This window comes from Cheilinus undulatus, linkage group 17 (genome assembly GCF_018320785.1).
Source record: "Cheilinus undulatus linkage group 17, ASM1832078v1, whole genome shotgun sequence".
NCBI classification, from domain to species: domain Eukaryota; kingdom Metazoa; phylum Chordata; class Actinopteri; order Labriformes; family Labridae; genus Cheilinus; species Cheilinus undulatus.
The window spans coordinates 494,584-512,635 of NC_054881.1; the positions used below are offsets into that span (position 1 = coordinate 494,584).

The following is an 18,052-nucleotide window of genomic DNA, read 5'->3' on the forward strand; positions in this document are numbered from 1 at the left end:
GGATGGACCCTGACAAACCCAGAGAATGGACCCTGATAAACCCAGAGAATGGCCTCTGACAAACCCAGAGGATGGACCCTGACAAACCCAGAGAATGGACCCTGATAAACCCAGAGAATGGACCCTGACAATCCCAGAGAATGGACCCTGACAAACCCAGAGGATGGACCCTGACAAACCCAGAGAATGGACCCTGACAATCCCAGAGAATGGACCCTGATAATCCCAGAGAATGGACCCTGATAATCCCAGAGAATGGACCCTGATAATCCCAGAGAATGGACCCGGATAGACCAGAGAATGGACCCTGATAGACCAGAGAATGGACCCTGATAATCCCAGAGAATGGACCCTGATAATCCCAGAGAATGGACCCTGATAGACCAGAGAATGGACCCTGATAATCCCAGAGAATGGACCCTGATAATCCCAGAGAATGGACCCTGATAATCCCAGAGAATGGACCCTGATAATCCCAGAGAATGGACCCTGATAATCCCAGAGAATGGACCCTGATAGACCAGAGAATGGACCCCTGTGAGTCTTTTACTCCACCAACCAGAGGACACTTGAGGAGATGTTTGATCCAAAGAAGACTGACCCAGCTTAAGGACCAGAGATCAACCTGATGATGGAGTCAAATATCTAACAGGATTTATCTGAACTCTGACCTCTGCCTTCATCAGGATCATTAAAGAGTCAGTAAAGCTGTCCGAGCTGTTTCTACATTTATCAGCTAAGGTGAAAGGGAAATAAAAACCATCAGCTGTTTTTCTATGAAACATTTTTATTGGCTATTAAAACTGTAAACTTCCAAATAAGGTCGGCAGCGTCGCCGGTTTAGGATGAGGCTTGTAGCCGATTCGCTCGTTGATAAGCTCCGCCCTCGACGCTGCAGTGGATGAAGAACCTGAGGCAGAGGCTCCACCTCCTATCAGGTCAACACCTATTACAGAGGCCCCGCCCACTCCTCCTCCTGACTCCGCCTCCTCTCTCTGACGCTTCCTGGCCTGTAGAAAAAAGAAAGGAAAAAAAATCCACATTTTAAAAAAATATATATTAATTTTGTTTTTTAAATCTTACATTCTTAAAAGACAAAAAAATAAAAATTTTCAGCAAAAACCTGAAATTCATACAGAGGGGAGGGTTCACAGACATGAGGGAACATGTTAATGCTCGTCTCTACATCAGAGCTGCTCAACAGCCGGCTCCAGACCCAAAGTGGGTCAGGAGGTGTTCATGGGAAACACCGGAGCTGCAGGACTCTGATGTACGGAAGTCCAATGCCAAAAACATGACAATATTTAATCCGACTGTTATTCTAAGAGAAGGAATCTAAATCTACATCTGTGAGTCAAACATCGGTCTGAGCGCTGCAGTAATGATCATGAATCATCATTCATGATGATTAATCAGCATTAATCATCATAATTAACAACAAAAGAAAAGTTAAATCCGATTTTTTTCTTTCTGGAAACTAAAAAGGCTGATTTTTTATTTATTATGAATTAATTTTATTCATACTTTTTTCTGGATTTTCCAGGTTAATTTTAGCTGATGATGATATTTAAATATAATATTTAAATGTAGTTCAGGCCTAAACGTGGGTGGTTAGTGAGGCTTTAGAGAGAGGAATGATGAATAAAGAGAAGAGTCCGGCAGCACCAGGACTGACAGTCCAGACTAAAACTCCACCACTACTGGATCAGGTCAGACGGCGGTCTCTAAGGCTGATGGGGGCGGGGTTTATCAGCAACTGACTGGATGTAAATATCAGCAGAAATGTTCACATCAGCTGAGATTATTGATTACCATCACTGTTACAGATCAATATGACAGCTCTGACTCATTGATCAGTTATGATCAGTACCGTTGTTCTGGCTAGCACACTATAATAAATAGATTGAATATTGATCAGTTTTATCAGTACTGATAACCTCGAGCTCTTTCTTGACGCTCTCGAACTCTTCGGTGTCGTCGATCTTCAGCTCCAGACGAGTCGGCTTCCTCCTTAGCATCTTCAGTCTGGTCAGAGAAACCTAATCACAGAGAGAGGGCCAATCAGAGATCAATAACACACAAACAGAGATCAATAACACTCTCAATCATAGATTAATAACACACAGAGATAAATAACACACAATCAGAGATCAATAACACACAATCAGAGATCAATAACACACAACCAGAGATCAAGTATTATAAATAGTTTATAACTCATATTCAGGTTTGAATGTAAAAACTGCAGATTAATCCTGATCTCAACACTGAAGTTTGGACTCCATACAAATCCAAACTGATTATCAACAGACATGAGTTTGGAACCATCCCTCTGGTTTAGAACCTCCTCTCTAGTTTAGAACCTTCTCTCTGTTTTAGAACCGTCTCTCTAGTTTAGAACCTTCTCTCTAGTTTAGAACCTTCTCTCTAGTTTAGAACCTCCTCTCTAGTTTAGAACCTTCTCTCTGTTTTAGAACCGTCTCTCTAGTTTAGAACCTTCTCTCTGTTTTAGAACCGTCTCTCTAGTTTGGATCCATCCCTCTGGTTTAGAACCTCCTCTCTAGTTTAGAACCTTCTCTCTGTTTTAGAACCGTCTCTCTAGTTTAGAACCTTCTCTCTAGTTTAGAACCTTCTCTCTACTTTAGAACCTTCTCTCTACTTTAGAACCTTCTCTAGTTTAGAACCTTCTCTCTAGTTTAGAACCTTCTCTCTAGTTTAGAACCTTCTCTCTGGTTTAGAACCTCCTCTCTAGTTTAGAACCTCCTCTCTAGATTAGAACCTTCTCTCTGTTTTAGAACCGTCTCTCTAGTTTAGAACCTTCTCTCTAGTTTAGAACCTCTCTAGTTTAGAACCTTCTCTCTAGTTTAGAACCTTCTCTCTAGTTTAGAACCCTCTCTCTAGTTTAAAACCTTCTCTAGTTTAGAACCTTCTATCTGATTTAGAACCGTCTCTCTAGTTTAGAACCTCCTCTCTAGTTTAGAACCTTCTCTCTAGTTTAGAACCTTCTCTCTAGTTTAGAACCTTCTCTCTAGTTTAGAACCTTCTCTAGTTTAGAACCTTCTCTCTAATTTAGAACCTTCTCTCTAGTTTAGAACCTTCTCTAGTTTAGAACATTCTCTAGTTTAGAACATTCTCTAGTTTAGAACCTTCTCTCTTGTTTAGAACCTTCTCTCTAGTTTAGAACATTCTCTAGTTTAGAACCTTCTCTCTAGTTTAGAACCTTCTCTCTAGTTTAGAACCTTCTCTAGTTTAGAACCTTCTCTCTAGTTTAGAACCTTCTCTAGTTTAGAACCTTCTCTCTAGTTTAGAACCTTCTCTAGTTTAGAACCTTCTCTCTAGTTTAGAACCTTCTCTCTAGTTTAGAACCTTCTCTAGTTTAGAACCTTCTCTCTAGTTTAGAACCTTCTCTCTAGTTTAGAACCTTCTCTAGTTTAGAACCTTCTCTCTAGTTTAGAACCTTCTCTCTAGTTTAGAACCTTCTCTCTAGTTTAGAACCTTCTCTAGTTTAGAACCTTCTCTCTAGTTTAGAACCTTCTCTCTAGTTTAGAACCTTCTCTCTAGTTTAGAACCTTCTCTAGTTTAGAACCTTCTCTCTAGTTTAGAACCTTCTCTCTAGTTTAGAACCTTCTCTCTAGTTTAGAACCTTCTCTCTAGTTTAGAACCTTCTCTCTAGTTTAGAACCTTCTCTCTAGTTTAGAACCTTCTCTAGTTTAGAACCTTCTCTCTAGTTTAGAACCTTCTCTAGTTTAGAACCTTCTCTCTAGTTTAGAACCTTCTCTAGTTTAGAACCTTCTCTAGTTTAGAACCTTCTCTCTAGTTTAGAACCTTCTCTAGTTTAGAACCTTCTCTCTAGTTTAGAACCTTCTCTAGTTTAGAACCTTCTCTCTAGTTTAGAACATTCTCTAGTTTAGAACCTTCTCTCTAGTTTAGAACCTTCTCTAGTTTAGAACCTTCTCTCTAGTTTAGAACCTTCTCTCTAGTTTAGAACATTCTCTAGTTTAGAACCTTCTCTCTAGTTTAGAACCTTCTCTCTAGTTTAGAACATTCTCTAGTTTAGAACCTTCTCTCTAGTTTAGAACCTTCTCTAGTTTAGAACCTTCTCTCTAGTTTAGAACCTTCTCTAGTTTAGAACCTTCTCTCTAGTTTAGAACCTTCTCTAGTTTAGAACCTTCTCTCTAGTTTAGAACCTTCTCTCTAGTTTAGAACCTTCTCTAGTTTAGAACCTTCTCTCTAGTTTAGAACCTTCTCTAGTTTAGAACCTTCTCTCTAGTTTAGAACCTTCTCTCTAGTTTAGAACCTTCTCTAGTTTAGAACCTTCTCTAGTTTAGAACCTTCTCTAGTTTAGAACCTTCTCTCTAGTTTAGAACCTTCTCTCTAGTTTAGAACCTTCTCTAGTTTAGAACCTTCTCTCTAGTTTAGAACCTTCTCTCTAGTTTAGAACCTTCTCTAGTTTAGAACCTTCTCTCTAGTTTAGAACCTTCTCTAGTTTAGAACCTTCTCTCTAGTTTAGAACCTTCTCTAGTTTAGAACCTTCTCTCTAGTTTAGAACCTTCTCTAGTTTAGAACCTTCTCTCTAGTTTAGAACCTTCTCTCTAGTTTAGAACCTTCTCTAGTTTAGAACCTTCTCTAGTTTAGAACCTTCTCTCTAGTTTAGAACCTTCTCTCTAGTTTAGAACCTTCTCTAGTTTAGAACCTTCTCTCTAGTTTAGAACCTTCTCTAGTTTAGAACCTTCTCTAGTTTAGAACCTTCTCTCTAGTTTAGAACCTTCTCTCTAGTTTAGAACCTTCTCTCTAGTTTAGAACCTTCTCTCTAGTTTAGAACCTTCTCTAGTTTAGAACCTTCTCTAGTTTAGAACCTTCTCTAGTTTAGAACCTTCTCTCTAGTTTAGAACCTTCTCTAGTTTAGAACCTTCTCTAGTTTAGAACCTTCTCTCTAGTTTAGAACCTTCTCTAGTTTAGAACCTTCTCTCTAGTTTAGAACCTTCTCTAGTTTAGAACCTACTCTCTAGTTTAGATACTACTCTCTAGATTAGAACCTTCCACAGTTTAGAACCATCTCTCTAGTTTAGAACCTTCTCTCTAGTTTAGAACCTTCTCTCTAGTTTAGAACATTCTCTAGTTTAGAACCTTCTCTCTAGTTTAGAACCTTCTCTCTAGTTTAGAACCTTCTCTCTAGTTTAGAACATTCTCTAGTTTAGAACCTGCTCTCTAGTTTAGAACCTTCTCTCTAGTTTAGAACCCTCTCTCTAGTTTAAAACCTTCTCTAGTTTAGAACCTTCTATCTGATTTAGAACAGTCTCTCTAGTTTAGAACCTTCTCTAGTTTAGAACCTTCTCTAGTTTAGAACCTTCTCTCTAGTTTAGAACCTTCTCTCTAGTTTAGAACCTTCTCTCTGTTTTAGAACCGTCTCTCTAGTTTAGAACCTTCTCTCTAGTTTAGAACCCTCTCTCTAGTTTAGAACCTTCTCTCTAGTTTAGAACCCTCTCTCTAGTTTAGAACCTTCTCTCTAGTTTAGAACCCTCTCTCTAGTTTAGCACCTTCTCTCTAGTTTAGAACCTTCTCTCTACTTTAGAACCTTCTCTCTACTTTAGAACCTTCTCTAGTTTAGAACCTTCTCTCTAGTTTAGAACAGTATATAGTTTACAACCATCTCTAGTATAGAAACTTCTCTCTAGTTTAGAACCTTCTCTAGTTTAGAACCTTCTCTAGTTTAGAACCTTCTCTCTAGTTTAGAACCTTCTCTAGTTTAGAACCTTCTCTCTAGTTTAGAACCTTCTCTAGTTTAGAACCTTCTCTCTAGTTTAGAACCTTCTCTAGTTTAGAACCTTCTCTCTAGTTTAGAACCTTCTCTAGTTTAGAACCTTCTCTCTAGTTTAGAACCTTCTCTAGTTTAGAACCTTCTCTCTAGTTTAGAACCTTCTCTAGTTTAGAACCTTCTCTCTAGTTTAGAACCTTCTCTAGTTTAGAACCTTCTCTCTAGTTTAGAACCTTCTCTAGTTTAGAACCTTCTCTAGTTTAGAACCTTCTCTAGTTTAGAACCTTCTCTCTAGTTTAGAACATTCTCTAGTTTAGAACCTGCTCTCTAGTTTAGAACCTTCTCTAGTTTAGAACCTTCTCTCTAGTTTAGAACCTTCTCTCTAGTTTAGAACCTTCTCTAGTTTAGAACCTTCTCTCTAGTTTAGAACCTTCTCTAGTTTAGAACCTTCTCTCTAGTTTAGAACCGTCTCTCTAGTTTAGAACCTTCTCTCTAGTTTAGAACCTTCTCTCTAGTTTAGAACCTTCTCTCTAGTTTAGAACCTTCTCTAGTTTAGAACCTTCTCTCTAGTTTAGAACCTTCTCTAGTTTAGAACCTTCTCTCTAGTTTAGAACATTCTCTAGTTTAGAACCTTCTCTCTAGTTTAGAACCTTCTCTAGTTTAGAACCTTCTCTCTAGTTTAGAACCTTCTCTAGTTTAGAACCTTCTCTCTAGTTTAGAACCTCTCTAGTTTAGAACCTTCTCTCTAGTTTAGAACCCTCTCTCTAGTTTAGAACCTTCTCTCTATTTTAGAACCTTCTCTCTAGTCTAGAACCTTCTCTCTGATTTTGGAACCGTCTCTCTAGTTTAGAACCTTCTCTCTAGTTTAGAACCTCTCTAGTTTAGAACCTTCTCTCTAGTTTAGAACCTTCTCTCTAGTTTAGAACCCTCTCTCTAGTTTAGAACCTTCTCTCTAGTTTAGAACCTTCTCTAGTTTAGAACCTTCTCTTGTTTAGAACCTTCTTTAGTTTAGAACCTTCTCTAGTTTAGAACCTTCTCTAGTTTAGAACATTCTCTAGTTTAGAACCTTCTCTAGTTTAGAACCTTCTCTAGTTTAGAACCTTCTCTCTAGTTTAGAACCTTCTCTCTAGTTTAGAACCTTCTCTAGTTTAGAACCTTCTCTTGTTTAGAACCTTCTCTCTAGTTTAGAACCTTCTCTAGTTTAGAACCTTCTCTCTAGTTTAGAACCTTCTCTAGTTTAGAACCTTCTCTCTAGTTTAGAACCTTCTCTCTAGTTTAGAACCTTCTCTCTAGTTTAGAACCTTCTCTCTAGTTTAGAACCTTCTCTCTAGTTTAGAACCTTCTCTAGTTTAGAACCTTCTCTCTAGTTTAGAACCTTCTCTCTAGTTTAGAACCTTCTCTAGTTTAGAACCTTCTCTCTAGTTTAGAACCTCTCTAGTTTAGAACCTTCTCTCTAGTTTAGAACCCTCTCTCTAGTTTAGAACCTTCTCTCTAGTTTAGAACCTTCTCTAGTTTAGAACCTTCTCTCTGATTTAGAACCGTCTTTCTAGTTTAGAACCTCCTCTCTAGTTTAGAACCTTCTCTCTAGTTTAGAACCTTCTCTCTAGTTTAGAACCCTCTCTCTAGTTTAGAACCTTCTCTCTAGTTTAGAACCTTCTCTCTAGTTTAGAACCTTCTCTCTAGTTTAGAACCTTCTCTCTAGTTTAGAACCTTCTCTAGTTTAGAACCTTCTCTCTAGTTTAGAACCTTCTCTCTAGTTTAGAACCTTCTCTCTAGTTTAGAACCTTCTCTAGTTTAGAACCTTCTCTCTAGTTTAGAACCTTCTCTATTTAAGAACCTTCTCTAGTTTAGAACCTTCTCTCTACTTTAGAACCTTCTCTAGTTTAGAACCTTCTCTCTAGTTTAGAACCTTCTCTCTAGTTTAGAACATTCTCTCTGGTTTAGAACCGTCTCTAGTTTAGAACCTTCTCTTTAGTTTAGAACCTTCTCTCTAGTTTAGAACCTTCTCTAGTTTAGAACCTTCTCTCTAGTTTAGAACCTTCTCTCTAGTTTAGAACATTCTCTAGTTTAGAACCTTCTCTAGTTTAGAACCTTCTCTCTTATTTAGAACCTTCTCTAGTTTAGAACATTCTTTTGTTTAGAACCTTCTCTAGTTTAGAACATTCTCTAGTTTAGAACCTTCTCTAGTTTAGAACCTTCTCTCTAGTTTAGAACCCTCTCTCTAGTTTAAAACCTTCTCTAGTTTAGAACCTTCTATCTGATTTAGAACCGTCTCTCTAGTTTAGAACCTCCTCTCTAGTTTAGAACCTCCTCTCTAGTTTAGAACCTTCTCTAGTTTAGAACCTTCTCTCTAGTTTAGAACCTTCTATCTGATTTAGAACCGTCTCTCTAGTTTAGAACCTCCTCTCTAGTTTAGAACCTTCTCTCTACTTTAGAACCTTCTCTCTACTTTAGAACCTTCTCCAGTTTAGAACCTTCTCTCTAGTTTAGAACCTTCTCTCTAGTTTAGAACCTTCTCTAGTTTAGAACCTTCTCTCTAGTTTAGAACCTTCTCTAGTTTAGAACCTTCTCTCTAGTTTAGAACCTTCTCTAGTTTAGAACCTTCTCTCTAGTTTAGAACCTTCTCTCTAGTTTAGAACCTTCTCTCTAGTTTAGAACCTTCTCTCTAGTTTAGAACCTTCTCTCTAGTTTAGAACCTTCTCTCTAGTTTAGAACCTTCTCTAGTTTAGAACCTTCTCTCTAGTTTAGAACCTTCTCTCTAGTTTAGAACCTTCTCTAGTTTAGAACCTTCTCTCTAGTTTAGAACCTTCTCTAGTTTAGAACCTTCTCTCTAGTTTAGAACCTTCTCTAGTTTAGAACCTTCTCTCTAGTTTAGAACCTTCTCTAGTTTAGAACCTTCTCTCTAGTTTAGAACCTTCTCTCTAGTTTAGAACCTTCTCTAGTTTAGAACCTTCTCTCTAGTTTAGAACCTTCTCTAGTTTAGAACCTTCTCTAGTTTAGAACCTTCTCTCTAGTTTAGAACCTTCTCTCTAGTTTAGAACCTTCTCTAGTTTAGAACCTTCTCTCTAGTTTAGAACCTTCTCTAGTTTAGAACCTTCTCTAGTTTAGAACCTTCTCTCTAGTTTAGAACCTTCTCTAGTTTAGAACCTTCTCTCTAGTTTAGAACCTTCTCTCTAGTTTAGAACCTTCTCTCTAGTTTAGAACCTTCTCTAGTTTAGAACCTTCTCTCTAGTTTAGAACCTTCTCTAGTTTAGAACCTTCTCTCTAGTTTAGAACCTTCTCTAGTTTAGAACCTTCTCTCTAGTTTAGAACCTTCTCTAGTTTAGAACCTTCTCTAGTTTAGAACCTTCTCTCTAGTTTAGAACCTTCTCTAGTTTAGAACCTTCTCTCTAGTTTAGAACCTTTTCTAGTTTAGAACCTTCTCTAGTTTAGAACCTTCTCTAGTTTAGAACCTTCTCTAGTTTAGAACCTTCTCTCTAGTTTAGAACCTTCTATAGTTTAGAACCTTCTCTCTTATTTAGAACCTTCTCTAGTTTAGAACATTCTTTTGTTTAGAACCTTCTCTAGTTTAGAACATTCTCTAGTTTAGAACCTTCTCTAGTTTAGAACCTTCTCTCTAGTTTAGAACCTTCTCTCTAGTTTAGAACCTTTTCTAGTTTAGAACCTTCTCTAGTTTAGAACCTTCTCTCTAGTTTAGAACCTTCTCTCTAGTTTAGAACCTTCTCTAGTTTAGAACCTTCTCTCTAGTTTAGAACCTTCTCTCTAGTTTAGAACCTTCTCTAGTTTAGAACCTTCTCTCTAGTTTAGAACCTTCTCTAGTTTAGAACCTTCTCTCTAGTTTAGAACCTTCTCTAGTTTAGAACCTTCTCTCTAGTTTAGAACCTTCTCTAGTTTAGAACCTTCTCTCTAGTTTAGAACCTTCTCTAGTTTAGAACCTTCTCTAGTTTAGAACCTTCTCTAGTTTAGAACCTTCTCTCTAGTTTAGAACATTCTCTAGTTTAGAACCTTCTCTCTAGTTTAGAACCTTCTCTCTAGTTTAGAACCTTCTCTAGTTTAGAACCTTCTCTAGTTTAGAACCTTCTCTCTAGTTTAGAACCTTCTCTAGTTTAGAACCTTCTCTAGTTTAGAACCTTCTCTCTAGTTTAGAACATTCTCTAGTTTAGAACCTTCTCTCTAGTTTAGAACCTTCTCTCTAGTTTAGAACCTTCTCTAGTTTAGAACCTTCTCTCTAGTTTAGAACCTTCTCTAGTTTAGAACCTTCTCTAGTTTAGAACCTTCTCTCTAGTTTAGAACCTTCTCTAGTTTAGAACCTTCTCTAGTTTAGAACCTTCTCTCTAGTTTAGAACCTTCTCTCTAGTTTAGAACCTTCTCTAGTTTAGAACCTTCTCTCTAGTTTAGAACCTTCTCTCTAGTTTAGAACCTTCTCTAGTTTAGAACCTTCTCTCTGATTTAGAACCGTCTTTCTAGTTTAGAACCTCCTCTCTAGTTTAGAACCTTCTCTCTGTTTTAGAACCATTTCTCTAGTTTAGAACCTTCTCTCTAGTTTAGAACCTTCTCTCTGTTTTAGAACCGTCTCTCTATTTAAGAACCTTCTCTAGTTTAGAACCTTCTCTCTACTTTAGAACCTTCTCTAGTTTAGAACCTTCTCTCTAGTTTAGAACCTTCTCTCTAGTTTAGAACCTTCTCTAGTTTAGAACCTTCTCTCTAGTTTAGAACCTTCTCTCTAGTTTAGAACCTTCTCTCTAGTTTAGAACCTTCTCTAGTTTAGAACCTTCTCTCTAGTTTAGAACCTTCTCTAGTTTAGAACCTTCTCTCTAGTTTAGAACCTTCTCTAGTTTAGAACCTTCTCTCTAGTTTAGAACCTTTTCTAGTTTAGAACCTTCTCTAGTTTAGAACCTTCTCTCTAGTTTAGAACCTTCTCTAGTTTAGAACCTTCTCTCTAGTTTAGAACCTTCTCTAGTTTAGAACATTCTCTAGTTTAGAACATTCTCTTGTTTAGAACCTTCTATAGTTTAGAACCTTCTCTCTTATTTAGAACCGTCTCTCTAGTTTAGAACCTCCTCTCTAGTTTAGAACCTCCTCTCTAGTTTAGAACCTTCTCTAGTTTAGAACCTTCTCTCTAGTTTAGAACCTTCTCTCTAGTTTAGAACCTTCTATCTGATTTAGAACCGTCTCTCTAGTTTAGAACCTCCTCTCTAGTTTAGAACCTCCTCTCTAGTTTAGAACCTTCTCTCTACTTTAGAACCTTCTCTAGTTTAGAACCTTCTCTCTAGTTTAGAACCTTCTCTCTAGTTTAGAACCTTCTCTCTGGTTTAGAACCTCCTCTCTAGTTTAGAACCTCCTCTCTAGATTAGAACCTTCTCTCTGTTTTAGAACCGTCTCTCTAGTTTAGAACCTTCTCTCTAGTTTAGAACCCTCTCTCTAGTTTAGAACCTTCTCTCTAGTTTAGAACCTTCTCTAGTTTAGAACCTTCTCTCTAATTTAGAACCTTCTCTAGTTTAGAACCTTCTCTCTAGTTTAGAACCTTCTCTAGTTTAGAACCTTCTCTCTAGTTTAGAACATTCTCTAGTTTAGAACCTTCTCTCTAGTTTAGAACCTTCTCTCTAGTTTAGAACCTTCTCTATATTATAGAACCTTCTCTATTTTAGAACATTCTCTAGTTTAGAACCTTCTCTCTAGTTTAGAACCTTCTCTAGTTTAGAACCTTCTCTCTAGTTTAGAACCTTTTCTAGTTTAGAACCTTCTCTCTAGTTTAGAACCTTCTCTAGTTTAGAACCTTCTCTAGTTTAGAACCTTCTCTAGTTTAGAACCTTCTCTCTAGTTTAGAACCTTCTCTCTAGTTTAGAACCTTCTCTCTAGTTTAGAACCTTCTCTCTAGTTTAGAACCTTCTCTAGTTTAGAACCTTCTCTCTAGTTTAGAACCTTCTCTCTAGTTTAGAACCTTTTCTAGTTTAGAACCTTCTCTAGTTTAGAACCTTCTCTAGTTTAGAACCTTCTCTAGTTTAGAACCTTCTCTCTAGTTTAGAACCTTCTCTAGTTTAGAACCTTCTCTAGTTTAGAACCTTCTCTCTAGTTTAGAACCTTCTCTAGTTTAGAACCTTCTCTAGTTTAGAACCTTCTCTAGTTTAGAACCTTCTCTCTAGTTTAGAACCTTCTCTAGTTTAGAACCTTCTCTCTAGTTTAGAACCTTCTCTAGTTTAGAACCTTCTCTCTAGTTTAGAACCTTCTCTCTAGTTTAGAACATTCTCTAGTTTAGAACCTTCTCTAGTTTAGAACATTCTCTAGTTTAGAACCTTCTCTAGTTTAGAACCTTCTCTCTTGTTTAGAACCTTCTCTAGTTTAGAACATTCTCTAGTTTAGAACATTCTCTAGTTTAGAACATTCTTTTGTTTAGAACATTCTCTTGTTTAGAACCTTCTATAGTTTAGAACCTTCTCTCTTATTTAGAACCTTCTCTAGTTTAGAACATTCTTTTGTTTAGAACCTTCTCTAGTTTAGAACATTCTCTAGTTTAGAACCTTCTCTAGTTTAGAACCTTCTCTAGTTTAGAACCTTCTATCTGATTTAGAACCTTCTCTAGTTTAGAACCTTCTCTCTAGTTTAGAACCTTCTCTCTAGTTTAGAACCTTTTCTAGTTTAGAACCTTCTCTAGTTTAGAACCTTCTCTCTAGTTTAGAACCTTCTCTAGTTTAGAACCTTCTCTAGTTTAGAACCTTCTCTCTAGTTTAGAACCTTCTCTCTAGTTTAGAACCTTCTCTAGTTTAGAACCTTCTCTAGTTTAGAACCTTCTCTCTAGTTTAGAACCTTCTCTCTAGTTTAGAACCTTTTCTAGTTTAGAACCTTCTCTAGTTTAGAACCTTCTCTCTAGTTTAGAACCTTCTCTCTAGTTTAGAACCTTCTCTAGTTTAGAACATTCTCTTGTTTAGAACCTTCTCTAGTTTATAACATTCTATAGTTTAGAACCTTCTCTAGTTTAGAACCTTCTCTCTAGTTTAGAACCTTCTCTAGTTTAGAACCTTCTCTAGTTTAGAACCTTCTCTCTAGTTTAGAACCTTCTCTAGTTTAGAACCTTCTCTCTAGTTTAGAACCTTCTCTAGTTTAGAACCTTCTCTCTAGTTTAGAACCTTCTCTCTAGTTTAGAACCTTCTCTAGTTTAGAACCTTCTCTCTAGTTTAGAACCTTCTCTCTAGTTTAGAACCTTCTCTCTAGTTTAGAACCTTCTCTAGTTTAGAACCTTCTCTCTAGTTTAGAACCTTCTCTCTAGTTTAGAACCTTTTCTAGTTTAGAACCTTCTCTAGTTTAGAACCTTCTCTCTAGTTTAGAACCTTCTCTAGTTTAGAACCTTCTCTCTAGTTTAGAACCTTTTCTAGTTTAGAACCTTCTCTCTAGTTTAGAACCTTCTCTAGTTTAGAACCTTCTCTAGTTTAGAACCTTCTCTCTAGTTTAGAACCTTCTCTAGTTTAGAACCTTCTCTAGTTTAGAACCTTCTCTCTAGTTTAGAACCTTCTCTCTAGTTTAGAACCTTCTCTAGTTTAGAACCTTCTCTCTAGTTTAGAACCTTCTCTCTAGTTTAGAACCTTCTCTAGTTTAGAACCTTCTCTAGTTTAGAACCTTCTCTCTAGTTTAGAACCTTCTCTAGTTTAGAACCTTCTCTCTAGTTTAGAACCTTCTCTCTAGTTTAGAACCTTCTCTCTAGTTTAGAACCTTCTCTAGTTTAGAACCTTCTCTCTAGTTTAGAACCTTCTCTCTAGTTTAGAACCTTCTCTCTAGTTTAGAACCTTCTCTAGTTTAGAACCTTCTCTCTAGTTTAGAACCTTTTCTAGTTTAGAACCTTCTCTAGTTTAGAACCTTCTCTAGTTTAGAACCTTCTCTAGTTTAGAACCTTCTCTCTAGTTTAGAACCTTTTCTAGTTTAGAACCTTCTCTAGTTTAGAACCTTCTCTCTAGTTTAGAACCTTCTCTCTAGTTTAGAACCTTCTCTAGTTTAGAACCTTCTCTCTAGTTTAGAACCTTCTCTAGTTTAGAACCTTCTCTAGTTTAGAACCTTCTCTCTAGTTTAGAACCTTCTCTCTAGTTTAGAACCTTCTCTCTAGTTTAGAACCTTCTCTAGTTTAGAACCTTCTCTCTAGTTTAGAACCTTCTCTCTAGTTTAGAACCTTCTCTAGTTTAGAACCTTCTCTAGTTTAGAACCTTCTCTCTAGTTTAGAACCTTCTCTAGTTTAGAACCTTCTCTCTAGTTTAGAACCTTCTCTCTAGTTTAGAACCTTCTCTAGTTTAGAACCTTCTCTCTAGTTTAGAACCTTCTCTCTAGTTTAGAACCTTCTCTAGTTTAGAACCTTTTCTAGTTTAGAACCTTCTCTCTAGTTTAGAACCTTTTCTAGTTTAGAACCTTCTCTAGTTTAGAACCTTCTATAGTTTAGAACCTTCTCTAGTTTAGAACCTTCTCTCTAGTTTAGAACCTTTTCTAGTTTAGAACCTTCTCTAGTTTAGAACCTTCTCTAGTTTAGAACCTTCTCTAGTTTATAACCTTCTCTCTATTTTATAACCTTTTCTATTTTAGAACCTTCTCTAGTTTATAACATTCTATAGTTTATAACCTTATCTAGTTTAGAACCTTCTCTCTAGTTTAGAACCTTTTCTAGTTTAGAACCTTCTCTAGTTTAGAACCTTCTCTCTAGTTTAGAACCTTCTCTCTAGTTTAGAACCTTCTCTAGTTTAGAACCTTCTCTCTAGTTTAGAACCTTCTCTCTAGTTTAGAACCTTCTCTCTATTTTAGAACATTCTCTAGTTTAGAACCTTCTCTAGTTTAGAACCTTCTCTCTAGTTTAGAACCTTCTCTCTAGTTTAGAACCTTCTCTCTAGTTTAGAACCTTCTCTAGTTTAGAACCTTCTCTAGTTTAGAACCTTCTCTAGTTTAGAACCTTCTCTCTAGTTTAGAACCTTCTCTAGTTTAGAACCTTCTCTAGTTTAGAACCTTCTCTCTAGTTTAGAACCTTCTCTCTAGTTTAGAACCTTTTCTAGTTTAGAACCTTCTCTAGTTTAGAACCTTCTATAGTTTAGAACCTTCTCTAGTTTAGAACCTTCTCTAGTTTAGAACCTTCTCTAGTTTAGAACCTTCTCTCTAGTTTAGAACCTTCTCTCTAGTTTAGAACCTTTTCTAGTTTAGAACCTTCTCTAGTTTAGAACCTTCTCTAGTTTAGAACCTTCTCTAGTTTAGAACCTTCTCTCTAGTTTAGAACCTTCTCTAGTTTAGAACCTTCTCTCTAGTTTAGAACCTTCTCTCTAGTTTAGAACCTTCTCTCTAGTTTAGAACCTTCTCTCTAGTTTAGAACCTTCTCTAGTTTAGAACCTTCTCTAGTTTAGAACCTTCTCTCTAGTTTAGAACCTTCTCTAGTTTAGAACCTTCTCTAGTTTAGAACCTTTTCTAGTTTAGAACCTTCTCTCTAGTTTAGAACCTTTTCTAGTTTAGAACCTTCTCTAGTTTAGAACCTTCTCTAGTTTAGAACCTTCTCTAGTTTAGAACCTTCTCTCTAGTTTAGAACCTTCTCTAGTTTAGAACCTTCTCTAGTTTAGAACCTTCTCTCTAGTTTAGAACCTTCTCTCTAGTTTAGAACCTTTTCTAGTTTAGAACCTTCTCTAGTTTAGAACCTTCTCTAGTTTAGAACCTTCTCTAGTTTAGAACCTTCTCTCTAGTTTAGAACCTTCTCTAGTTTAGAACCTTCTCTCTAGTTTAGAACCTTCTCTCTAGTTTAGAACCTTCTCTAGTTTAGAACCTTCTCTCTAGTTTAGAACCTTCTCTAGTTTAGAACCTTCTCTCTAGTTTAGAACCTTCTCTCTAGTTTAGAACCTTCTCTAGTTTAGAACCTTCTCTAGTTTAGAACCTTCTCTCTAGTTTAGAACCTTCTCTAGTTTAGAACCTTCTCTAGTTTAGAACCTTCTCTCTAGTTTAGAACCTTCTCTAGTTTAGAACCTTCTCTCTAGTTTAGAACCTTCTCTCTAGTTTAGAACCTTCTCTAGTTTAGAACATTCTCTTGTTTAGAACCTTCTCTAGTTTAGAACCTTCTCTCTTGTTTAGAACCTTCTCTAGTTTAGAACCTCCTCTCTAGTTTAGAACATTCTCTTGTTTAGAACCTTCTATAGTTTAGAACCTTCTCTCTTATTTAGAACCTTCTCTAGTTTAGAACATTCTTTTGTTTAGAACCTTCTCTAGTTTAGAACCTTCTCTAGTTTAGAACCTTCTCTCTAGTTTAGAACCTTCTCTAGTTTAGAACCTTCTCTAGTTTAGAACCTTCTCTCTAGTTTAGAACCTTTTCTAGTTTAGAACCTTCTCTAGTTTAGAACCTTCTCTCTAGTTTAGAACCTTCTCTAGTTTAGAACCTTCTCTCTAGTTTAGAACCTTCTCTCTAGTTTAGAACCTTCTCTAGTTTAGAACCTTCTCTAGTTTAGAACCTTCTCTCTAGTTTAGAACCTTCTCTAGTTTAGAACCTTCTCTAGTTTAGAACCTTCTCTAGTTTAGAACCTTCTCTCTAGTTTAGAACCTTCTCTCTAGTTTAGAACCTTCTCTAGTTTAGAACCTTCTCTCTAGTTTAGAACCTTCTCTCTAGTTTAGAACCTTCTCTAGTTTAGAACCTTCTCTCTAGTTTAGAACCTTCTCTCTAGTTTAGAACCTTCTCTCTAGTTTAGAACCTTCTCTCTAGTTTAGAACCTTCTCTAGTTTAGAACCTTCTCTAGTTTAGAACCTTTTCTAGTTTAGAACCTTCTCTCTAGTTTAGAACCTTTTCTAGTTTAGAACCTTTTCTAGTTTAGAACCTTCTCTCTAGTTTAGAACCTTCTCTAGTTTAGAACCTTCTCTAGTTTAGAACCTTCTCTAGTTTAGAACCTTCTCTCTAGTTTAGAACCTTCTCTAGTTTAGAACCTTCTCTCTAGTTTAGAACCTTCTCTCTAGTTTAGAACCTTCTCTAGTTTAGAACCTTCTCTAGTTTAGAACCTTCTCTCTAGTTTAGAACCTTCTCTCTAGTTTAGAACCTTCTCTAGTTTAGAACCTTCTCTCTAGTTTAGAACCTTCTCTAGTTTAGAACCTTCTCTCTAGTTTAGAACCTTCTCTCTAGTTTAGAACCTTCTCTCTAGTTTAGAACCTTCTCTAGTTTAGAACCTTCTCTCTAGTTTAGAACCTTCTCTCTAGTTTAGAACCTTCTCTAGTTTAGAACCTTCTCTCTAGTTTAGAACCTTCTCTCTAGTTTAGAACCTTTTCTAGTTTAGAACCTTCTCTAGTTTAGAACCTTCTCTCTAGTTTAGAACCTTCTCTAGTTTAGAACCTTCTCTAGTTTAGAACCTTCTCTAGTTTAGAACCTTCTCTCTAGTTTAGAACCTTCTCTAGTTTAGAACCTTCTCTCTAGTTTAGAACCTTCTCTAGTTTAGAACCTTCTCTAGTTTAGAACCTTCTCTAGTTTAGAACCTTCTCTCTAGTTTAGAACCTTCTCTAGTTTAGGGTAGGGTTAGGGTTAGGCTCTCTAGAACCTTCTTTTACCCGGCTATAGCTGTTATAGACGGTCGTTATTGATTAATAGACGATCATTGATAATCGATAGACAATCACTAATAATCAATAGTTCCAGGTATTGGTGATCACTGCTGATGGCTTTGTAAATGATGCTAAGCTAACATGCTAACCTCTATCTCAGCTCCGTAAACTCGACATCTAACAGTTACCAGATTTCCCGCCTTTACCTTTACTCCCCGCTCATTTATCCGGAGTTAATAAACGGGGCTCAGCTCACCTGGCAGGTGTGTTGTCGCGGTGTTTGCTTTTATTTCACTCTTTCTGCTACAACTCTGCTAACCGGGAAAACGACCTCTGACCCGGAAACTGATACCGTGTTTACATCCGGGTCAGTCGGCGCGAGGACGCAGCCACCCCGATTGGATACGGCTAAGTTTCAGGTAAATCCAGGTGATTTTAGAGCTTTATAAATGTTCAAATTCATTTTCAATCAACATACCCGTCTGATAAAACTTCTGCCTCTCTGCGCAGGCGGGTTTGACGTCACAGTGACGCTGCGTAGATCATTTAGCGGTTGCTAGTGCTAATGCTAATGCTAGCATCGTAACGTTTTTAGTCTTTATTTTACTTGAATGAATTTCCTCCACATTCACCTTTAAATAAATGCAATAAATAGACAAATAAATGTTTCACTGTTATTGGTTCAGGCTGATATAGCGGAACATTAACGGCAGAGTAAAGAAAACCGAGATTAAAGCGACAAAACTGAGACAAACAAGAAATATTTACAAGAAACTC

General features: G+C 36.9%; 1 protein-coding gene across 1 annotated transcript; it reads right to left on the reverse strand.

Annotated features, from left to right (window-relative positions):
- Window positions 1-769: 769 nt before the first annotated feature.
- On the reverse strand, window positions 770-17,649 carry cdc26 (cell division cycle 26 homolog). Its single transcript, XM_041811561.1, has 3 exons — window positions 17,532-17,649; window positions 1,938-2,039; window positions 770-1,010 (listed from the first exon to the last, which is right to left on the reverse strand). The coding sequence occupies exons 2-3, from the start codon at window positions 2,016-2,018 to the stop codon at window positions 798-800; spliced, it is 294 nt and encodes a 97-aa protein (XP_041667495.1). The 5' UTR covers window positions 2,019-2,039; window positions 17,532-17,649; the 3' UTR covers window positions 770-797.
- Between the last annotated feature and the right edge of the window lie 403 nt (window positions 17,650-18,052).